The 24,425-nt window shown below is 35.1% G+C and overlaps 3 protein-coding genes across 3 annotated transcripts; 1 reads left to right on the plus strand and 2 right to left on the minus strand.

The window, feature by feature from the left end:
• The first annotated feature begins 5,444 nt into the window (after nucleotides 1-5,444).
• Nucleotides 5,445-10,667, plus strand: LOC122005308 (aldehyde dehydrogenase family 3 member H1-like). The gene is made up of 10 exons (XM_042560305.1): nucleotides 5,445-5,744; nucleotides 6,866-6,934; nucleotides 7,028-7,124; nucleotides 8,592-8,798; nucleotides 8,974-9,089; nucleotides 9,205-9,309; nucleotides 9,389-9,561; nucleotides 9,643-9,733; nucleotides 9,907-10,056; nucleotides 10,216-10,667. The coding sequence occupies exons 1-10, from the start codon at nucleotides 5,535-5,537 to the stop codon at nucleotides 10,453-10,455; spliced, it is 1,458 nt and encodes a 485-aa protein (XP_042416239.1). The 5' UTR covers nucleotides 5,445-5,534; the 3' UTR covers nucleotides 10,456-10,667.
• A 516-nt stretch (nucleotides 10,668-11,183) lies between these two features.
• Nucleotides 11,184-22,178, minus strand: LOC122005309 (probable L-ascorbate peroxidase 6, chloroplastic/mitochondrial). Its single transcript, XM_042560307.1, has 11 exons — nucleotides 22,015-22,178; nucleotides 21,740-21,883; nucleotides 21,060-21,180; nucleotides 20,890-20,990; nucleotides 20,695-20,782; nucleotides 13,727-13,794; nucleotides 13,557-13,643; nucleotides 11,898-11,972; nucleotides 11,741-11,818; nucleotides 11,548-11,652; nucleotides 11,184-11,435 (listed from the first exon to the last, which is right to left on the minus strand). Exons 1-11 carry the CDS (start codon nucleotides 22,078-22,080, stop codon nucleotides 11,415-11,417), a joined length of 954 nt encoding a protein of 317 aa, XP_042416241.1. The 5' UTR covers nucleotides 22,081-22,178; the 3' UTR covers nucleotides 11,184-11,414.
• Nucleotides 22,179-22,652: 474 nt separating this feature from the next.
• Nucleotides 22,653-23,441, minus strand: LOC122005310. Its single transcript, XM_042560308.1, has one exon. It carries the CDS (start codon nucleotides 23,272-23,274, stop codon nucleotides 22,729-22,731), a length of 546 nt encoding a protein of 181 aa, XP_042416242.1. The 5' UTR covers nucleotides 23,275-23,441; the 3' UTR covers nucleotides 22,653-22,728.
• Nucleotides 23,442-24,425: the final 984 nt, after the last annotated feature.

Consider the following 24,425-nt stretch of genomic DNA (forward strand, 5'->3'; position numbering starts at 1 on the left):
TTACTAAAAAGAAGTTCAACAAAAATATGAAGAAAGGACAAGGCACCTCAACCACACCAAAACAAGAAATAACTTGCTATGGGTGTAACAAAAAGGGTCACTACAAGCACGAGTGCCCTAACTTAAGGGAGGAAAAGACCAAGTCTACAAGGAGAAGGAGAGCACTCAAGTCTACTTGGGATGAATCTTCATCAGAAAAATCGGATATGGAAGAACTGAAGCAATCAAGTGACCTTGCCTTTATGGCAAAGAACAAAGAATCTGAATCCGAGTCAGAATCTGAGTATGAATTTGACACCAAGTCTGAGAGAAACCTCGGATCCGTATTCATTTCCGAAGGGTCAAAAGAGATAACTTTATTTTTAGAATTTAAAATGCACAAAATTATTAAATACTTATTTAAGAATTTAACTAAATCTGAGGCTCAGAATGACTTGCTATTTAAGGAAGTCAACCACCTTAAGGAGCAAGTCAACTTGAATCCCTCAACTGACCATGTTCAAGGGGAAACTTCAACTCAAATTGTAAAACTTGAGGAAGAAAACTTTAACTTGAAAGGTCAATAGAAGGACTCAAGAAAACATTGGAAAAGTTCAACTTGGTCTCCAAGTATTTGAATATGATGCTTGGATCTCAACAAATTATGTACAGCAGATCTAAACTCGGATACAAAGCTAACACAACGAACAAGTCGTATTTATCTTTGATTAGTCAAAGGGTTAGAAACCAAGTTCAAGTATGGGTTCCTAAAACATATTTAATTAAATTGAGTGAATGAAATCAATATTGAGTCCCCAAGGATCAAATTCATTACTTAAATAGACCATCTCTAAGCTATGATTCAGGGAGAGCCAAAAGAAAATTAATTTATCCTGGTTAAATTTATTCTTTTAAATATGCATGTTTAGTTTTATTTCCTGTTTAGATTAGGATGGGTTAGAAATAAAAAGGTTTAACCGACCTTGACAATATAGCATCGGAATAGATTGGAATGATAATAGGCTAAGGAAACTTTGTCGAAGGCATGCCTAGGCTAAATTATATGTGTTCTACCTGGTGCACTATAATTAGTGGATCTAGCTGAAGCTATTCTAATTAAACATGAGCTAGTTAACCCAAAACCTAGTATTAAGTTCTTTGGGTTGGTCATTTTGGTAAGTTATCTCAAATGTGATTACTTTAATGATGCCCATTGTTACTCACCACAATCCAAAAACTTACCTTATAAACTCCTTCTTGATGAACCCAAAGCTATATTTGAAACTAACAAAAGTAAAAAAAAAAAAAAAAAAAAAAAAAACTTTTTTCATAAATTCTTAATAATTCAAAACAATTCAATTAATCAATTTCAATTGAAATATTTTTGATCAATACATAAAACAATAATAAACTTTAAATTACATTAACTAAATTTGATTCAGAGTTAAACTAAATTCAAAATGTGTCCTTAATTAATTAAACAAAATAATGATTAATTCAGATAAATAATAAAATTAATAAATAATTATTTAATAAATATTCAATTCTAAGCTTAAGAAATATTTCAAAATTAAGTAATTACTTTGATTAACTTAATTCAAACTTAATTAATAAACTACTTAACATCAACTTAAAAATTAATTAATTAATTACTTTAATTCAAAATAATATTAAATTAATCAAACAATAAATCATTCTCATTAACTAAAGATAATAATAAACCAATTTCTTTATCAACTTTAATTAATCAAAACTTAAATAATTCTTAAGTGACTCATAATTAAGTTAATTAATAATTCAAAATATAATTATTTAAAATAAAATAAACCCTATTAAATCCTATTTAATTAAGCTTAACTCAATTAACTTAATTAACTTTAAATAAATCTTTAATTAAATTTAAAATTTGAATCAATTAAAACTATTAATTGTTAAATCAAAACATTAACTTAATCAATTAACAATAAATTTAAAAGTTGATATAAATTTAACTTACAACAAATTTAACTTAATTTTAACTTGATTAATTTTTAATCATTTATTTTAAAAAGTTAAATTTGATTAAATAAATCATCTCACACAACTATAGATTTATCTTGCCTTGATAATGTATGCAAAACGGAGTTAACATAATAAAAAAATAGCATTATTAATTAGACCATGGCTTCCTAAGACCATAATCTAGTTACGGTCTCAATTTAGATTTCCAAATTAGACCTGCGCCTAAATCCCTATTTGGGACTCATCCTCACTTAAACACTCTCCTCCAGTGACTTACCTTAGTTACCCTACAGAATCACTTGACTCTGTCTTGGTTCACTAGGTCTTCCCGTCAGTTGTCAGGTCTGCAGAGCCAACTGGATTTCTACCAACTGTTAGGTCCCACGAACCCAGTCGAACTTTCCGCCAGATATTGGGTCATTCCTTGACCTATTTGGACTTCTACACCAGCTATAAGGTCTTCTAGACCTAGTTGGATTTCAGCCTGATGTCAGACTAATCAAGTCTTGCACACTTGATAGGAAGGTTAGATCACACAACACCTAACTTTAATCTATTTATCATTCATCAAAATTCAGATTTGACTATTGGTGTCAACTGCACCAACACTAACTAGAAGTTAGGCAAGAGTGAGAAGTCTACCGGATAACTAATCCTAATGGGAGGTTAGGTAAGGGAAGTCTAACGGGAAGGTTGACAAGAAAAAAATCTAAGTAGGTCAAAAGAACCGGATACTTAGTAAGAAAATCCAAGTGAGTCAAAGATTAACCAAATATTTGATGATCGAAAGTCCAACAAGAAGTTGACCAAAAAAAATCTAAGTGGATCAAAGATTGACTGAACACTTGATAATCAGAAATCTAATTGAAAGTTAACAAGAAAAAGTTCAAATGAATTAAGAAACACTAGACACTTGGTGAAAAAACTATGACAAAATAAGTTTTTGCTCCAAATTAAATTAAAAAAAAAAAAAAAAAAAAAGCTAAACGAGCTAATCATCCTTAGCTAATACATATATTACAGTGACAATGTCAAAACTTGAAATGTCAACTCGTAGACTTTTTACGGTTGCCTGACGTCCCTGGATTACTAATCCATAGTTTAGACGGCAATGAAACAGCACATGTAGGCAGAACATCGTGAAGAGGCGTTCTTTTTTTTTTTTTTTTTTTTTTTTTTATAATGATGATTTTCCATCTAAAAAATCGTGCACCAAAGAAATTTCAATAACCTAAGGGTTTAAGAGTTCGAATAATTATTAAAGTGGCCAATTCAACTAGCCCCATATGAATTAGGTCGGCTCGACTTGATTTAAGTTGTGTTTGGTCCAACTCAAACACAGACTCATGGCTTAGAGATTGATTCGGGTCCGATTTTGGCATAATTTGGGCTTGAACTCGGCCACTATTATTAATTAAAATATTTTATTTTAAAGATAATATCTGATAAGAATATTAATTTTGGTTCTTATATGAAAGTGAAAAAAAAAACACTAAAATAAAAAAGGTCATGTAAAAAATGACACGAAAGCCTTTCTCTTATCTCAATTTGCAACACTGTCGATCTCTCTTCATCCCCTTAAAATATCTAATTATCTCACTTTGTGGATAGCTTTCAAATTTTACTCTTATTTATTTTGAGTAATCCCCTTACGAAACCATCTAATTGGGAAGAGACACGTCGTTAATAGAAATAAACTTCAATACGCTATTAAATTTATTGATTCTTTCGTTAATTTTGTTTCTTAGTCCACTAAATAGATTGGCATCAGATATTTTAATTTTTTAATTTTTTAATTTTTAGTTGACCCTGTATATTGAATTTAAGCGGATCATTTTAGTTTTAGATGGATATATGATATTTTTAGTGTAATAGTTATAATGACTTATGATTTATTTGATTATGTACTTAATATCTGTGTATTTATATTTATTTTTCTCTATATTTATGAGGTCAATACTTAGAGTCGTCAATTTGGGTTGGGCCCGTCGGGTTGGCCCGTCCCGCTAAATAATTTAGGCGGGTTGGGTTGGAATTTTATCAACCCAAGTCCGCTGTGGACCGACCCGCCTAGGCCCGCGACCCGCGCGGGTCGGCCCGCTCGGGCTTGGGTTGGCCCACGGGTTGAAAAACACATGTAAGATAAGTTTTAAGCCAATTTATTATCTTTCTTTGTTATAATTTTGAAATAAAAATAGTACTTTTCATCCAACGTAAGTACTCGTTTGTGTTCATTTATATTTAAAATACATGTTTATATATACATTTAATTATAGAAAATTTTTTCGAAATAAAATGTTGAACATATGAAATATTTTTTAATTTTTTAAAAAAATTTTGATGGGTCCGCGGGTTGGCCCGCCAAACCCACAACCCGCCTTAGAATGGGTTGGGTTAGAAATTCCCCAACCCGTCAAGTTGGCGAGTTGGCCCACCCCGTTTCACCAAATGGTTAGTCCGCCACGGGCCGACTCGCCCCGCCACGGGTTGACCCGTCTGACAGCTCTATCAATACTAGAGGGTCATTAAGATAACGGATATATTTTTTCCAAATAAACTCAAACTCACTAAAAAAAAAAAAAAATTTAAATTAAACTTAAATAATCATTTCAAAATTTAATTTATTTTAAGCTTGGTTCGACGATTATCAAATAAATTTAAACACCTTAGAAATTAACTGGTCTCGACTTGTTTACATCCTTATTCAAAATGAGTGGATAATAACAAAGTTTATCTCAAGCAAACCACCATCCATGGTTGGCGGTAGTTGTTTGGTACTAAGGATTTTCCAATGTAGCTCCACATCGCCATCGTCATTGATGAGTAGATAAACAATCAAGACAGAGAGGACATGATTCATGCTGTGCTAGAGTTGGATCGACACTCAAACGATCGATCGCGACTGATCAAGTCCAATCACACTCTGAGCCTTTGTGGTTGAATCTCGACAAGAACGTGAACGTTGCATCTGTCAAATTTTGTCGGTATGCAACTCGTTCTCCTCCATCTTACTCCTTCCACGTCGCAACTTCAATATCTTAATCAAGTGGCAAAGCTGCCTCCGTAAATCTGTTTCTAAACCAACACAAAAGAAGTAAACCATAAATAATTACTAATTGCAAGTGGCCAGTACAAGGGAGGCATCTCAATATCTTAATCAAGCAAGTTCTTTTCTTTGGCAATTTATCGTTACAATTTTCTTCCTTCTTTTTGTGTGTATTTAGGAAAGAAATGTTTTCGCAGTAATGAAAGAAGGCTCAGAGACCAAGTTGGGTGAGGACTACAAGGTTAGGGTTGGCGCCTAAACCATAAACAATCAGATAGAGTTGTCTTCATCGGATTTATCGTCGCCTTTGAAATTGACAAAAAAAAAAAAAATCAATTTTTTTTTCTTTGAAAAAATTTACCTTTTACTCGATGCCATCACTTCTTCGGCCCACTCGTTTTGCTATAAAAGAATTCCAATTTGGTCTGGCTTCTTGCTATCGTCGCCTCAGGCTCGTTGAATTTAGAGGTTTTAGGGTGGATCGGCACATATCGACGGAGGCGAGAAGATGGAGGGAGGAGCCTTCGACGGCGCCAGGGCGGCCGAACTGACCGCGGAGCTCAGGAGGAGCTTTGACTCCGGGAGGACGCGGAGCTACGAGTGGAGAGCCGCGCAGCTGAAGGGCATAGCGAGGATGATTGAGGAAAAGGAGGCGGATATCATGGCGGCCCTCCACGACGATCTCGCCAAGCCCCAGATGGAGTCCTTCCTACATGAGGTCCCCCAAATCTTTATCTGTCTCCGTTACTATGACCCCTTTTGTTGGACAGATCGCTGTAAAGTTGGAGCATTCGATGTCGATCGTGCTTTTCTTGCAGGACTTAATTGTGATGTCGTGTGATTCTTTTTCCTGTGCTAGGAATTACTACAGCGACCAAACCTAAACTTTTCCTGCGAATAGCATTAAATGCTTGAACTTGTGAAATTGGCCCAGCGGCTTGCTGTACAAGCTAGTAGGGTCTCTTTGATATGATTAGGAAAAGGGCTCCTTTGATTTCTGTGAAGAAGTGCGGCTTAGAATTTATTGTACTAGTCTTTTGATGTTCTTGATTTTGGAGATTCAAAATTTTGGTTATTATCACTAGTGTCATCTATAATGACTGTTCAAGAAGTAATCTAGGTCAAAATCTTGCAGATGCAAGGGTTTAATTCTGATTAAGTGCCAATTTCATGTGTAGTTCTTGTAATGGTATCTAATAGTAATAGGAGATGATAGTATACATAATAGCCAGAATATCAACTCAAGAGATCTTTCTTATATTATTATAGAGCCAATAGATGATTAGAGATTCTTGTAGATGGAAGAGTTTGGTCCTGATTAACTCTGCAGGATATGAACTCTAGATTTTTCTTGCATGTGTAATCCTTGTAGTGCTAACTTATAGTAACAGGGGATGATAATATACTAAATTTATCATTGCCCAGGATATCAACTCAGCAACCTTCTTGTATTGAGCGGAAGATGATTAGAGTTAGAGTTCTTAGTGAGAAAAGAAAATTTTGCACAGCACATGGCAATGATAATTCTGTTTATCTCTCCATGCCAGACATGTTCCTATATGAAGATTTTGGAAAGGCTAGTTTCTGTACTGAATATGCTGGAAAGAATGCTCTTTGCGGTTCTTCCATTGGTGACAATATATTGTTAACTTGTAGTCTGAGAATAATTAAGATCTTGCATCATTTACCTTAAGCTGTTCTAGTGTCAGTCCTCCAAAGGTATATTTATATCCTCCAATGTATTGGGGTCATTTGATTATCTTTATTCCACGTTTCCTTTCTGCTTGCCAGTTATCTCAAAAAAAAAGTTGTTATGCATGACTGTTGTTGATGATGCAGATTTCACTGGCAAAAGCATCATGTACATTTGCCCTAAAAGAATTGAAACGCTGGATGAAACCTGAAAAGGTATCATCCTTAATGCCCAAAATACTAAATTATAATTGTATGTTATTTCCTAAAATTAGCCTTTTAATATCCAGGTATCTAATTTTTGTTCAGGTACCAGCATCCATTACCACTTTTCCATCATCAGCTGTAATTCTTCCAGAGCCCTTAGGCATTGCATTGATCATTTCAGCTTGGAACTATCCATTCTGTAAGTGGAGCTTTACTGTTAAATAGATATTTGTGAGAACAAATTGGCTTGTTAGTTGCAGGATAACTAGTTTCTTTATTCTTATGGTTAAATTATAATTATAGTTTATTCCTAAGGACTGAGAATATCTAATATTTTTTTGTAGAACTAAGTTAAAGTTTTCTTAATATGTTCTGCTAGTTGCTGCTCTTACGGTGATTGAGATCCATTGCAATCCAACAGAATAATGACTAATAGTTCTTTTTTTTATTCATTCCTTGGTTTCATTTTGTTTCCTATTTAGCTTATCTTCCTTTGGAAATAATCCACTAGCAAAATGCACTATGAAATTCCTTCTTGTCTACTTGTTTGATAGAAAAATCATTGTTAATTTTCATATTGGGAATATGAAAAAAAGATGAGCATGTTCCTAACGGTAAATATATACAAATGCTTCTGGTGATTTGACACTCTTTGTAAGATCTCGCCTTTTTGTACCTTAAATAATGGGCCTTACTATACACGACAATGGATAACTTTTAATATATTGCTGAATACTACTCTGGCATGTGAAAGAAAACAATAATTTAATGTGTTTAGTGCATTGAATAAGTAGCAAATTCATAGGGAATTGGTGCCAAGAAATTTTTCTATTAGCTCGTCATTGAAGAAATTTGTAGTCCTGAGATGCAATATCACTATAACATGGCAATTATATCTATAATTATCTAATAATGAAATTTTTCAACAGTAATAATTGTTTATATCCTCTGATAAAATATATCTAAGTCTCTTCTACACTACAGACCCATAATAAGGAACAAGAGCACAATAACTTATGTAGATTGCACCAAATGATTGAATTTTGTCTTGCTTGGTTTCATTGTATGTAAGGACCTTTTCTGAGCACATCAAACGAAGTTTATCTGTCGTACTTGCAGTCATTTCTTGCACAGACGTACAAGTGCAATTCAATCAATGATTTTACTGTTTTTCTGTTAATATATATCTTGAGGGAAATACTTGATATCCTATATACATAACCAGCTTACATATCATAAAAAGTCTAGAATTTTACTTTCTCAAGGCAAGTAACTCATAAGATATTGTCATCATTTAACAACTTTGGGTCTTTAATAGTGCCTTGGACCGAGTTCTAAGAATGCTATTATACTCTCGTAAGGACGTTGGGACTAACATGTCCACTATAATAGTGTTTCTTTTTTATTGGGGTTCGAAGTGTCTCTTATAATTGCTTTTGTTAGAAGTAGTTATTCACCATTATAGCATTGCTTCTGTGTAGTTAACTTGACACATGTTGGTCCTACATTGATGGGAAAATGGAATTATGTGTCAGAATTCCGTTGTTAGTTCTCCAATTTTCTCTTTTACATTGAAGTTATGTCAAGATCAGTATGCTTTGTCTAGTAAAGATCTGATCTTCTACATGGTAAGAGCAGTAACAGTTTGTGTTTTCTCTTCTTACAGTGCTGTCTATTGACCCAGTGATTGGAGCCATAGCAGCAGGCAATGCTGTTGCTCTGAAACCATCAGAAGTTTCCCCGGCCACATCATCTCTTTTTGCAAAGGTTTTACCAACGTATGTAGATAATTCTTGCATAAAAGTTGTCGAGGGTTCCATCAGTGAAACAACAGTACTTCTTGAGCAAAAGTGGGATAAAATATTTTATACAGGTTTTGACTTGTTATGACATACTCTTTATCAGTTATCTTTCAAACAATTTACTATGTGCACTCGTTACAACCACCTAATTGATACTTTATTTCTTAAAATTGTTGAAGTAGATGTCATTTTTGACATCAAAGAGTTGACTCATGTAGTTTGACTGAATATGCTTCACAATCACAGGTAGCAAAAATGTGGGACGCATTGTGATGGTGGCTGCTGCAAAGCATCTAACACCAGTAACCTTGGAGCTTGGAGGGAAATCTCCCGTTATCGTGGATTCAAACGTCAACATTAAAGTACTTATGTTTTATTTCCTTCATAAAACATTTGTAACAGTACATTTTCTCCAAACCAATCTAGATTTTCTTCCTTATCTATTCAAACTTCGATAACCATTTTTTAATCATTCAGGTCACAGCAAAGAGAATCGCAGTGGGCAAGTGGGGATCTAACAATGGACAAGCTTGTATTGCTCCAGATTATATTCTGACAACAAAAGCATTTGCAAAAACACTGGTAAATTCTTCAGGGAAGAAATGTATCGGTAGCTTGTATTTGTCTCTCCTGATCTTTTAAATTCTATGTTTGATAACAGGTAGATGCTCTAAAGATAACTTTGGATAAATTCTACGGGAAGGATCCATTGGAATCAGCAGATTTGTCTCGCGTTGTCAATGATAAGCATTTCTCACGCTTGACAAATCTTTTAAATGACCAAAATGTTTCTGGCACAATAATCTATGGAGGTCAATGGGATGAAAAACGCCTGTATGAAATCAAAATTGTATTATTTTAATACCAGAACTAGATAGAATTTTTACCTCTTAACTCCCTCATATTTCCTCGCAGGAAGATTGCTCCTACCCTCTTGTTAGATGTTCCACATGATACACTGATAATGGATGAAGAAATATTTGGCCCTGTGCTTCCAATTATCACTGTAAGAGGCCCTGTATACTTTAACGATCTTATATACTTCAATGATTCTTTCTCACTTTTGTTGGAAATCCAGTAGATATAATACAGCAACGATAACAAGTCACAAATCCCAACTGTTCAGGGTTGTTGTTTCATAGATAGTTTCTGATAACCATTATGTTCTTCTTTACACAGTTTGAGAAAATAGAACAGTGCTTTGATTTTATCCAATCAAAGGAAAAGCCTCTTGCAGCCTATCTTTTCACGAAAGACAAGAAGTTAGAAGAGAAATTTGTCCAAACTGTATCTGCAGGTGGCATTCTCATCAATGACACCGGCCTACATGTAAGTTCTCATATATTGCCATTAAATTCATATTCTATGCACCTCTGTTTCTTCAATTTACTGCTATGGTTAGCATAAGATTGACTAATTAGCAAACTGAATTAGTAGAAAATGCGTTGCAGTTCTCACTGAAATCGAAATGTGTTTCCATTCGTGCAGTTTGCGAATCCGCATTTGCCATTCGGTGGTGTAGGCGAGAGTGGCATAGGCGCTTACCATGGAAAATTTTCATTTGACACATTTAGTCACAAAAAGGCTGTGTTGTCTCGTAGCTTTGCTGGGGAAGCCTCTGCTAGATACCCTCCATACACACAACAGAAGCAGAAGATCCTGAGGGGACTGATCAATGGTAGCTTCATAGCTCTTCTTCTCGCTTTAATTGGATGGCCAAGAGATTAGGATTTTGGTTGCACAATGTCTCATACTTTGTTTGAGATTGGATAAGGAATTGGGACGATATGTAAAGCCACCGGTGTGATACTTTAATAAGAAGACGAGACATTTGAACTTTGTATATCCAAGTGGATCGAATTTTCTTTCTAGTAGGTTGTGATTTAAGAACTGCATGAGATTTCTATAAATAAGCTACTGGATGAATTGATGACTGCGAACTATGTGTTTTTTTAAAAAAAATAAAATAAAATAAAATAAGTAGAAAATACGATCGGCAGGGTTTTAAGTGTTAAAATATAATTTATTTTTTAAATTTTAATTTTTAGAAAATGTAAATGTTCAACTTTACCTTTTTTTTATAGAATATTAAAATAATAGTAGTAGTTATCGTAAAATCTAACGAGAATTATATTTATTTTTATCCTTATATATAAAAGTATTTTTATTAAAAAAAAGTATAAATTTACTCCTCTAATGTTTTATTTTTATTTAAACTAGAATTTTTTATTTTTTTCTATAATTTTTAATTTTTATTTCAGTTTATATTTTTTTAACATAGAAATACACTTCCATCTCCTTGATAATATATAATAAAAGTAATTATATTTTAGTAACACATTCATTTAATGGTACCAACGACTATTTAATGATAGAATAATTATTTTATCTAATTAATATAATTTATTGTGTTAATAATTGATATATTGTATTAATATTATTTTATTTTATGAATATTTTTATAATACTAAATTAATTAAATTTTTTATTATTATTACAAGCATAGACAAAAGTGAGAACCTCATTTTGCAAAACAAAGTTATAGCTGTTGACAAAAGTCAAAAACGGTAGTCCAGGAAAATTTCAGCAGAATGAAAAGAAAAAAAATAAAAAATCTGCGTGTTTCCTTCTTCTACGATAGACATCTAATCTGACCATTCCGCCCTATGGATACTTGGCTGCTTCAATTATGCTTCCAACGTGATGCCCTGAACAATGATTTCAAGCACTAACAAGGTCAGATATCAGAAGTAAAACTGATATTTTTCTCGTTATCCTTCCAAAGATTCGAGATGATAAAGCTAAAGTCCAGTGGCTAACCTCTGGAGGATCAAATTTGGCACCTAGGTTGCTGAGCTTGGCGTGAGCTTCAGCATAATCTTTGAAAAATGCGCCTTGATCTCTTGCATATTTCTCAGCAAATATCTGAAAGTATCAGATAGTTTCTAAGATAATGCACCATACCAAGTCATCCTATGTCATTCAGATGAAAGAACGTATTTTTCTCGTTTACCTTGAAGTGCGGATCTTCAAACAGAGCAGCATCGGTGGGCAAGACTAGTAGATTATCGTCTAGTCGCTCTTTGATATCCTAAATTGTTACAGACAAATTAGGTTTATTTTCCAGAAAAGCTGTGACAAGAGGATAACGAGAAAAGATGGAAAAGCACCTTGAAGTAGCTATTATCAAATTTTAACCATTGTACTGTCCACGACTGTCCACCAGGGCTTCCAGGACCATCTTTCTGTCAAGGGAAGTTGAGGTAGAGGAAATAACGTTAATCGATTTTCTTGAGCTGCTCTGGCACATCTTATATACTCCAGCAAAACATGACAAATAAAACAGTTTATTTGGGCATGTTACCATATTACTTCCTACCGCTCCCTCTCAACCAGGACCGTAAACGTCAATCGTGTGGAATGACAATTTCGAAACTCAAAATAGGAAAACATGCTAGTATAAGTCGTTTAGTGAAGAAACAGTGATATGATTGTCAACAGGAGTAGAAGTTTTCTTAGTCATTGCAATAATAACTCATGACAATCAACTATAATATACTTCGTTCACTCAACTGGATTGTTCACTACGTTAATAGTAGTATGTTGCAGTGCATGTCATAACAGTTGTATGGCAGAATCCAAACTGCTTCAAGAATGAATGCAGCTCCATATCATCTCACTGAGTTGCATAGACCATGGCTCTATACTCAGTTTGACACGGGAATGGGCAACGATGTTGTTTTAACTCCAACAACAAAGACATTTTATTTAGCTATTGTGAGAAATAAGCTTCCCAACTATCTTGCATCACTACAAAAATGGATCATCAAGTAATCCCACGATTTCAGGCCAAGAAGAATCAGCATTACACTCGTACCAACTACCAAGTCTATTTCTTCAATAATCCAATGCATATTTCCTCTGAGGAGAAACCCTTGGAACTGCATCCTATTAATCCAGTCTGTGCATAGAAAACCTTCACTTCCCTATTTATTTACATCTTTTTGCCAAACTAAAATTTCAGATAAGATCCAGAACATCAAGTTGGATAAGATTTACAATTGAGACTTTTAATTAGATTCAAACAACCAGAGAAGGTCACTGAAAATTTTCTGTCTGCACTTAAAGCTAGGCATAAGCCTGAAAGGACAGAACTTTATAGGCTGCAGCAAGGGTATATGTTCACTAATTAACATTGCATGTGTTAACGTGCTAGCTGATTTTCTATTAGTTTGCAAATTCAATTAGATTTTGTTGGTGTTATTGGATTTAGAAAACTCAAAATTAAAAATAATAATCCACTTTTTATATTTGGTTTATGTTAGAAACCTTTTTAAAAACAAAACATATAAGGGCTCATCTCTTGAGAACCCAATTGATGGGTGCCTACTCGTTTAAAAGAGAAGCATATCATTTGATACTTAGTGGAAGTTGACCATTGTACATACATAAAATATTCTTCCAATTCAAGGAAGGTTAGAACACAATAGAATATACGAGAGACCAATATGAATATCTCTTCAATATATATGAATATCTCTCTAGAGGTATCCAACAAAGAAAACATAGATGAACGAGAACTCACTTGACATTTTTTCCCAAACCTAACAAATTGAATCTCCAATTCAAATTACAATTTCTGGAGATGAACAATTTGAGCCCTAAGCTAAAGTTGATACATGAGATAAGGCTTCATGATCATGTGTTACTAGAATATCCATTTAAGGTCCTTTAGACATCAAGTGGGATGATATAACAAAAATTCAATAGATTTAAATATAAGATTGACCTAAATAATAATAATTGTTTAGAAGATGAGAGACACATACTGTATATTTTGTTTCTGGTTTTCCCCAGCCACTGCGATCAGGTCTGGCTCTACCTAGAGTGTGTGCACCAGAAAGTGCAACAATTTCCTGCATTCAGGTAATCCATGTTCTAAAGAACTCTCAAATGCAGTAGTCTTTGAGGAAAATAAAGCAAAAATTAATGAATAGACCTTATCAGTAAACCCCATTCTGTAGAAGACATCCCTCAAATGACCAGCTGGTGAAGGTGGGCCAGCAGCTAAATAGCAACAATAAAAAGATACTAAGGAATCAACATGTAAGCAATAATCCCAACCATGAATATGAGATTATCAACATTAGCATTTCCAATTGTGAAGTATGGGGTGCTATACTTCCTCGTGGACATGTAAATATGACCACCATAGTGCCATGCTGTCATTTGATAAATTGTTTGCAAGATGCAAACTCCATTCAGAAGCATATCATGTTTACAAATTAGGGAAGAAAAAATTTGCTACTTTGGGAAGTTTTTACACCGTTTATGAGGAACTAACTCAAAAAAATGCATATAAATTGATACCTGCATCTTACAGAATAAAACTTTTCATAACCATGGAACCAACTCTAAATTATAGTAACATATTCCATGAAAATAATTAAAAATTATCTTTTTGTTATCTATCATTTCATTCTGTCAAATGTGAGATGCGATTTCACATAAACCATCTAAGTCAAATAGCTTAAACCAAAGCTATCCATTTGTTGCTTTACCTAAGGAAAGGAGAATGAAAGAATAAAAGATAAAGTTTCGCACCAGCACCAAGAGCCCTTTTAATGGGTTATGGGTGGCATCTGCGACTCTAACCAATTTGGACAATATGAGATCAGATGGAAAAGAGCTATGTCAATCAGAGCTCAACTATGTCCAAGGAGAGGGGAAGTGCTGCAACCAGGAACAACCTCACTCTTTCGCAGTTAAGGAAAACATAGCATGGCATCAATCAGAGGGCTTGAATCTCAAGGGCCAATAAAAGGAAAATTCCAGCCACTTGGGGGATCTTGGGCTGTGTGTCAGGCAACAAAATCATTCCAACTCGAACATTCTTTAGCCCCCGCTTCTGTAACTTTCTCAACCTTTTCCCTACTTCAACCCATAAACCCTTGGAACTTCAACCCAGAGTTTCACCACAACTCATCCCCTTACCTATCCACTAGTCATAAGTATTAGATTCAACATGATTTTGGCTGAACCACTGGCGGTTTGGACAGGATGAACCCATCAAATTTGCACCCAGCGCCCCACCTACCTCTGTCGAACTGAATCCAGTTCAAGCAAAAACAACTTGACATAGCCACAAGTCAACTAAACCAATCAAGGTTAGAGCTCAAATACCAATATAGCAGACTTTTATAATTATTGTGACTTTACCACAACAATAAGAAAATAACATGTAGTATCTTTCCAATTAGCATTGGCCAGTTTGTGTACCAATAATTGGTCAGACTAGTACATACAAGGTATGCTGCTTGGTACAGAATGAACCTTAATCCATGAAACAAATATCGACCAGTATATATGCACAAATTAAAAAATAATAAAAACAAACTGTACATAATCCATTAGTGCTGGTATCCATTGAGAGAATAGCAAACATTCTATTAGCATGGTAGAGGCAACATAACTTTCATTTGCATACTGAAATAAATAAACTAAGGAGGTGTTTGGTTGATGGGTTTGGAAATGAGAGAATGGAATGATAGTAAAAGATAGTATTTGGATTGTGGGTTTGGGAATGACATTTTGGGAATGATTACTAGATTTATGAGAATCAACCAAACCCATATAACTTGATGGGTTTCATTTCCATTCCTATTCTCATTCCACCCTACTATCAAACTCATACCCATAATCATTCCCATCATTTAACCAAACACCCCCTAAAGAGTGTTTTAGGAAAAAATTGTATTAACTTTATATCATGCATTTTTTCCCTGCTAGAGTACCATAAATAGGAAGCTTCAGAACCAATTATTCTAAAAGAGTCGACAAAGTTAGCCAGCAATTTACCAAATGACGCACCTAAGTTTCTGAATTGACCAAAAGGCACATGCTATTTTTGTATTTACCAAAGGGCGCACCTTTTCAATTGCACTTCCTGACAAATCTAAATTTTTCAGCCGTTTTTTTTTCTCTACCATTTCTCTCTCTCTCTTCTCTCCTATGCATGCAACTTCCCGCTTAGTTTTCCACTCCTCTCTTCTCTTTCTTCCCTTTTTTGCATGCATGCATAACGTATGGATAACATTTTATAAGGTTTAATTGACTTTTTATAACATTTTAATACATTTGGAGAAGCCGAAATAAACAATGGATAGCATATTTGAACTTCTTGCAACCCCATAAATTTACAGGAACTGAAATGGATGCAATCGAAACTCTCTAGGTCCATAAGTGGATTTCGGTCAAAACTCATTGATGGACCTAGAGATCTTAAATTATATCCATTTCAGTTCCTGTGGATTTCTGAGGTTGCAAGAAGTTCAAATATGTTATTTATTGTTTATTTCGACTTCTCGGATGTGTTAAATGTAATAAGGAAGAAAAGTCAAAAATCTCCACGTTAGGCCTGATATGGAATGATATCGGGCCCAACGTGGGCCTAATATGGAATGATATCAGGCCCAACGTGGGCCTGATATGGAATGATATCAAGTCCAACATGGAGATTTTTGGTGATTCTTCCTTATTACATTTTAACACCTCCGAAAAGTCGAAATAAATATGGATAACATATTTTGAACTCTTTGCAATCCTAAAAATCCATATGAATTGAAATGGGTGCAATCAGAGCTCTCTAGGTCCATCAATGGGTTTTGACCAAAACTCACTGATGGACCTAAAGAGCTTCGATTGCACTCATTTCAGTTCATGTGGATTTCTGGGGCTGCAAGGAGTTCAAAACTGTATCCATTATTTATTTTGGCTTTTTGGAGGTATTAAAATGTAATAAGAATCGCCAAAAATCTCCACGTTGGGCCTGATATGGACTTAGAGAGCTCCGATTGCACCCATTTAAGTTCTTGTAAATTTATGGGGTTGCAAGAAGTGCAAATATACTACCCATTATTCATTTCGGCTTCTCTGTTAAAATGTAATAAGGAAGAATTATAAAAAATCTTCACGTTGAGCTTGTTATGGAATCATATCAGGCCCACGTTGGGCCTGATATGGAATAATATCAGGCCCAACGTGGCCCATTTCAGTTCCTACGCAATGTTTCATGTTAATTTTTGCTTTCAAATTGGTGCAGGGATGAGGCAAGTGATGGAGAGTTGCAGAAGAACTTTGATTGAATTCTTAGTTTGATCCAGTTAGCAATTAATAGCACGGAGCTCTCTGATCGTTTCTTCTTCCTCTTCTTTAATTTTCTTCCCTTTTGCAAAGAATATGATTAGGAAATATACAGATTTTGTCATCCCAAGCCATAAAATGGTTCCAACTTAATTATACAGTATTATGAGATTTTGTAAACAAATTCCAACATTGTTAATGATGAATTAAAGTTCGAGTTATTGTTAATTCATCCACTTACTGTTCATTGTGTAGATAAATTCATAGTTGTTGTTTTTGTTTTTTTTTTTGTTTCATAAACAACTAGTTTTGGGGATCTTTAGCATAAATTCTTGATCCTCATAGATATTTACTGTGGTATGGTAGAATTATTATTCGATTATTAAATCAATGAAGAAAAATGTCAACTCCATTTTTAAATAATCTTTTTGGATATAATTCTTTAATTCATTGTCAACGCAGTCATTGGACCAAATTTTACTATATTAAAAATAGTGTTTCTTTTCTGAAATATTATTAATAGTTTGTTTTTAGAAAATATCATTAATAATTTAGTACCAAATTTTAATAGATAATCATTTAATATTTTATTTAATTAAAACTGTTAATGAGTTAAAACAATAGTTCTGCCACTACTTGATAACAATACTTATTAAAAAAATATTGTTGACAAATCGAATTACAATAAATAATAGCTATTAATACTTTTCATTCCAATTAATTAATACATTAATGCTTAATGCATTTAAATATGATTAGTAATTTCATTTAATTTAGTCTTCATTAATTAAAATTGCACCCTACTTAATTAATTTACTCTCTTTTGTTGGTTGGTCTAGAGCTCCAATCAAGCATCGTCAATATGTTTAATAAACACACCGAACTCAAGTACCACACTGATTGAGATTTAAACTAGCAAAAATATTGCCATGAAGCAGACTCATGAGATGGAAGCTTCTCTAAGTTATTAAATGAAGATTAAATACAACACAGTTAATGTTCTCTTCCAGGACAGATTTTTTATTTTCTTGAAAGGAAATCGATCCGTGGACCTGATATGTATCATATCAGGTCCAACATAGAGATTTTTGATGATTCTTCCTTATTACATTTTAACATGTCCAAGAAGCCGAAATAAACAATGGATAATATATTTGAACTCCTTGCAACCCTAAAAATCCACAGGAACTGAAATGAGTGCAATCGGAGCTCTCTATGTCCATTAGTAAATTTCGAGCTCCATTGCAAGGAGTTCAAATATGTTGTCCATTATTTATTTTGGCTTCTCAGAGATGTTAAAATGTAATAAGGAAAAATCATCAAAAATCTCACGTTAGGCCTGATAATATTATTCCATATCAGGCTCACGTTGAGCCTGAAATTTTTGCCTCATACATCCGATGTATCTGTTAATTTCAGAAAACTCTTAATTCTATAGGCCTTTTGCTCCAAAGGAGAAGAAGAAGCTTCTCTCTCATTCTATTTAGATCAGCACAGGAACAACCAAGAAGGTTTGTGACAAGAGACATTAAGATAAATGCACTAAGTTGGCCTCAGATGTGTGTGATCCTGCTCATCAAAAGCATCTCCTTCAGACCTCAGCAATGCCACAATCAATTGAAATAGTAGAACACCTATACATATTCCTGATGCAAGCTTATCTCATACTTCTAAAAAGTTGATTTCATCTCTTGGTATTAAATTATTTGAAGAGCACAATTACTACCCTTACCCTATCTAAGCATCTTTGTTGTAATCTGATAGTTCTTATGGATGAAATTTATTAAAACTTGTATTAATCAGCACTCCTTTGCACCATTATTCAAATTCGTTAAGATTCTTATATCTTGTTTTACAAAGTATTTGTGCTTTGTACTGCTACTTCACAATCTAGTGTGATATAGTTTTGAGACAATATGAGCTAAAAGGTAAATCCAATGAAGGATAGAGTTATACTTTGAGGTTCATTTTATGATTGAATGAATAAAACAATGAGAGAATATAGGATTTACAATAGCCTATCTCCTGAGATTCAGTTTATAATAATCTAGGCTTGCTAGAAATAGTATAAATAAACAAATGAAACTGTTGCAATATTTGATTAAAAGTTTAAGTCAGTTGTCCATCCAAAGCCCTGCTGGATTGCTATGTACCATTAGGACAGACAAACATGAATGTTCTCCATGTTCATTTCAATTTCATAATCTTATCTCTGCCTTGGATCATCTGATTGAAATGATTATGTACTTGGTTTGTTATGTGGAAATTGCACTTGTTCTTATATCTCTTGATTCTAAAAACCCGCAAAATATGCAGGTATTCCATTACAAAAGCTTACTGTGTTGCTTTTGTATTGACATTCTTTAGTGTGTCTGACGTGCCCATGTTTTGGCCTATTTTACTCCTTTACTGGTTAGTGTTGTTCGCAGCCACAATGAAGAGGCAGATTCTTCACATGATTAAGTACAAATATGTTCCATTCACCTTCGGGAAACAGGTAATCTTGAAACATCCAACTATCAAAATCACTCTCATCTTTAGTTGTCCAATCAGTAGTCTTACTTATCTCAGCATTACACTAGCAAGCAACCGGTTGAAGATGCAGCTCTTTCAAATAACTGAATACATGATTACTTCTGAAGGTCACGTTAGAAAAGGACACTTGTTCGAATCTTTCTATTTGGCCATGCTCGAAGAGCTGATGCAGGTTTGCTGTCTCAACAAAGCTTAGTGAAAAAGATGCTTTTGATGTACACTAGCAACAAAAGTTACTTATCATTTTTCCATTTTAACAGAAATAAACAATAGACAGCATATTTGAACTCCTTGCAATCTTATAAATCTACAAGAACTGAAATCGGTGCAATCAGAGCTGTCTAGGTCAAAATTCACTTATGAACCTATAGAGCTCCGATTGCACTCATTTCAATTTCTGTGGATTTCTGAGGTTGCAAGGAGTTTAAATATGTTATCCATTATTTATTTTGGCTTCTCAGAGATGTTAAAATGTAATAAAGAAGAATCGTTAAAAATCTCCACGTTGGGCCTGATATCATTCCATATCAAGCACTACATGGACCTGATATTATTCCATATCAGGCTCACGTTGGGCCTAATATGATTCCATATCAAGTCCACATTGGGCTTGATATGATAAATATTAAGCCCAACGTGGAGATTTTTGACAATTCTTCCTTATTACATTTTAACACTTCCGAGAAGCCGAAATAAACAATGGATAACATATTTGAACTCCTTGCAACCTCATAAATCCACAGGAACTGAAATGGGTGCAATCGGAGCTATCTAGGTCCATCAATGAATTTCGGCCAAAACCCTACTGATGGACCTAGAGATCTAAGATTACATCTATTTCAATTCCTGTGGATTTCTGGGATTGCAATGAGTTCAAATATGCTATCCATTGTTTATTTCAGCTTTTCCAAATGTATTAAAATGTTATAAAAAATCAATTAAACCTTATAAAATGTTATATATACGTTATGCATGCATACGAAAAAGGGAAGAAAGAGAAGAGAGGAGAGGAAAAATAAGGTTGCATGCATAGGAGAGAAGCAAGAGAAAAGAGAGAGAAAAATGGTAGAGAAAAAAACAAATGGCTGACAAATCTAGATTTGTCAGGAAAGTAGAACAGGAAGTGCACTTGAAAAGGTGCACCCTTTGGTAAATACCAAAATAGCATGCGTCTTTTGGTCAATTCAGAAACTTAGGTGCATCATTTGGTAAATTACCGAAGTTAGATTCATAATATTGATTGCATGAAATAGAATGAACGATCAAGAAGTGACTAGAATTGTGATATACCAGGTAATCTTCCCTCTTCTGGGCACTGATCAGGGGCAGAGACATCTACTCTTCCATATTTCATTGGGATTCTTGGGCCTCCAGCCTCCTGTGAATAGCATTGGAACAATCACCATCTAGTACTTATTCTTTAGGAGATTTTGGTTTCAAAGGCCTAATTGATAAAGAAAATCAACAAGGCCCGAACAAGATAACCTCAATTGCTGTAGCACTAGCTAACTGGAAAAGGTCTGCATAACTGACACGTGAATACTTGTCCTTCACAGGCAGAAGAAGCTTTAAAGCATTTACCAATCCTGTAATTGTTTAGTCAGTCAAACCCTGAATTCAATCAATAACTTAGTAGCCTGGTAGAGAGGAAATACCAGCATTAGCTGCATGTTTCAGTTCTATGTCAAATCGCAAGCTTCCATTAGCTCCCCCTCTTTTTGGCCATCCCTCAATATTCTTATCATATGTGCCAGCATCATGCCATCCCAAGCGAACCTGTATGGTCAAACTATAATGATACGATCATAAGAACAACAGCAGCAGCAAATAAGCCATATAAATCCCAATTATTGGTAATGACTACATGAATCTTATTCCTCAATTCAACTTTGATGCAACATTAAAGCACTAGTAATACCCTTTTCTCTTGAATCATTTTAATTGATTCCACTCCACAAACCATCAGCTCTTGTCGATTGAAACAGTTTAAGAATCTAGTGGTCATTTTGAACATGTTTATACCATTATTTTCATTCAATCATTTGGAGTTATCCATTTTAGCACTCATTTTAACAATCCTATCGATGTTCCAAACATGTCTTGTTAGACCAATAACCATTTGTATTTCTTCAAACCACCACCAGTTCTCGTATATGTTTAGTCATTATCCTCTCGATAACTAATCTTATCAAATTCCTATTTTAACTTATTTTCAAGTTCATAACAAAACATTCTTCTCCACAATATGTATTACACAGTGCTTCCATTTATGAACTATCTGTGTAACAGAAGGTGCGTACATCTAGAGTGTCTTCGAAACAGAACGTGAGAATACCAAGATAGGGTGACAATGGTTTTTCTCGAGGAGTTCTTTGATGTCGTCACTGGCGCTTCTCAATTGAGCCGGATCCGATACAGAAGAAACGGCGGCGGATACCTCGCCACGAGACGCAATCAAACTCCACGCGGTCGAAGATGCCTGCAAGGATCAAAAGGAGACTGCATCGTAAGAAGGATCGCGACTAGCGGAACGAAATAGGAGACAGCGCATCTGAGAGTGGGAGAGCCCTCCATGGGGAAGGGAGGAGGAGAGACGGAGAGTTAATGCACCGATTTGGAGGCAGTGGAAACGAGGCGAGAGGCGACCGAGGAAGAAAACCGCATCGCCATCAGCATCGCCGAGGGATCCGTCACTGGAGATCTCTCGTTCGCGAGAATGACCAGACACCAGTGGATGGGCAACAACCCAAATGGGCTTAATTTGGGTTGATCACTTCTCCACGTAGCACTTAACACCCTTTATTTATTTATTCATTATTTATTATTATTATTATTATTAAAAAAAAGAATAAAAAATAATTTACAAATAATCATTTTTTAGTATGGGTTTGTAGTTTAGTTGTTCAATCAAGAGTTAACTCTTGACCTAGGATCACGGTTTTTAGTTAATCCAAACTCTTTTAGTTAAATCAGCCTGAGATGAACATTGTGATAAAAGATGAATGTACTCGTCTCAGCATCTCCGTCAATCTATCTCAAGATCAATATGAAAGAGATAAATCTTGGATAACTATTAATTTTTAGATTAGTGATTAGCACAGATCTGCACAGGCTGGTGCACGGTAAGACTTAATGGATGCAAATTTCCAAGAACTCGCATTTGGATTTCTGTTCATATAGAAGGTACATCAAGTTCTCTGCGATTTTTTATTTTTAAATTTCTAATATTTATTAACCAATCTGTCTTAGATTTCGTTCCAGTGAAAAGTTTTTACACGATGATGATGATTCTTCTATTTCTCGATTTTTTTTTTTTGGAAAGCTTCACGCGACTGATGACGGCGATAAAGCCAACGGCTCTTCGCTTTCATTCGAGTTGAGCGACAGTCCAGCGTCGACGTTCGTGGCATTGGAGCCTCCATGATCGGCCTCGTTGCCTCCCGGTGCCTTCCCTGCCGCCGCACCACCGTCGCCCATGACGGTCGCATTGCCGAACCGAACCTTCCTTGCGCCGCCCGGAGAATGGACCGGCGAGTCTTGAGCGGCCGCCGTCCTCGGGGAATTAAGCGCTGAAGCTTTAGCCACAGCCACCGGCTGCCTCTCTCCTCCTCCTTCTTCGCCTCTGTTTCTCATCGTAATGAGCCGGTAAAAGCATGTTAGGATCCAAAAGACCCAGGGAATGGCCACCAGGATCATTCCAGCGATGGGAAACCAACTCGTGTCCTCTGTTTCTGGCAAGGTGATGTAGAGGACGAGGAAGCCTCCGCCGACGAGGAGGACGAGGAAGAAGAGGCAGGAGATGAACCAGACGCAGACGTTGCTGCTCCTCCCCTCGCTTGGCGGTATCGGAGCTTCGGCGGCCGCCGGCATTTGTTTCGTGCGGTGGACTGCAATCTGAATGAGGCTGTCTCAGATCGGCATCAGAGCTTAGCCTCCGTCATCGATCGTTCTTCTTTCTACATGATCTGCCGAGGGAAGACGGGATTAAGCGTACCGCCCGGGCGGGTCGTTAGATGGTTGAAGCATCTAACAATGTCTCGCGCAAGGGATGGGAAGACAACGAAGCATTCTATATCAGGCTGTTTGCCATTGCTGATGCATGAAAACAAAACAACAGATTAAAATAGCTTATCAAAAGAGCCATTATCCTATTCTGCCTCTCATAATCAAAGTTCCCCCTATCGTAATCAACATCCCTTAAAAAAAAAAAAAAAAAAAAAAAAAAAAATCCCTATGTTTGGTTGCCGAGCCCATTTAAATAAACAAAATTCCGGGTCGGCTAGACCCCCTCCCCCACCCTAAAAAAAAAAAAAGACAAAATATCCTTTGGTTCGGTTGCCGAGTCCATTTAAATGAACAAAATTCTAGGTTGGCTAGACTATCACCATTAGAATATTAACAATCGCAATCTTAAATCTATAAATTCAATTTCATCATGGGACCTACCATATCACATCATTGTCATGTCAAAAGTAAAAATTTCACAATTTTCATGAACCTCTCCTTACAATCATAAACCCAACAAATAATTTTATATTGATCCCATCACATCATTATCTATATTTTGTATTTACATTCACTATATGTGAGACCCATGCCCACAAATTTTTTTTTATTTTTAAACAATCTTGAAATAGGATGTTGGGTTTACGGGTTTATAAAAGTTGTATCATTTGCAATGCCATTGATTCCCAACGTTTTGGATTTTGTAAACCCAGCGTTGTTGTTACCCTTAATGCACTTGATGAGCTCTACAACAAAGAGACTGCTTTTTTACATGATATCGGTCATTCAAGTTGTTCTGTATTACTTTCAGTTTCAGTTATAGAGATGTGAAGAGATTCACGTACAATAGTAGTAGTAATATTGCTGTCACTGTAGCTGTGGACAAAGGTACTATTTTTTTAGCTTTCAGTATCATGATTTCCGTCCAGTAACTTATGCCCAGGTATATATATATATATATATATATATATATATATATATATATATATATATATATATATATATATATATATATA

The sequence above is a fragment of the Zingiber officinale genome, chromosome 7B, assembly GCF_018446385.1.
Source record: "Zingiber officinale cultivar Zhangliang chromosome 7B, Zo_v1.1, whole genome shotgun sequence".
In the NCBI taxonomy this organism is placed as follows: domain Eukaryota; kingdom Viridiplantae; phylum Streptophyta; class Magnoliopsida; order Zingiberales; family Zingiberaceae; genus Zingiber; species Zingiber officinale.

Coding starts and splice junctions, on each gene's coding strand:
- LOC122005308 (XM_042560305.1), top strand. CDS start 5,535: ATGGAGGGAGGAGCCTTCGACGGCGCCAGGGCGGCCGAACTGACCGCG. Junction 5,745..6,865: donor TGGAGTCCTTCCTACATGAG/GTCCCCCAAATC, acceptor TTGATGATGCAG/ATTTCACTGGCAAAAGCATC. Junction 9,090..9,204: donor ATTCAAACGTCAACATTAAA/GTACTTATGTTT, acceptor TTAATCATTCAG/GTCACAGCAAAGAGAATCGC.
- LOC122005309 (XM_042560307.1), bottom strand. CDS start 22,080: ATGCTGATGGCGATGCGGTTTTCTTCCTCGGTCGCCTCTCGCCTCGTT. Junction 13,795..20,694: donor AGAAGAGGGAAGATTACCTG/GTATATCACAAT, acceptor GTTGCTATTTAG/CTGCTGGCCCACCTTCACCA. Junction 13,644..13,726: donor GAATGGGGTTTACTGATAAG/GTCTATTCATTA, acceptor ACCTGAATGCAG/GAAATTGTTGCACTTTCTGG.
- LOC122005310 (XM_042560308.1), bottom strand. CDS start 23,274: ATGCCGGCGGCCGCCGAAGCTCCGATACCGCCAAGCGAGGGGAGGAGC.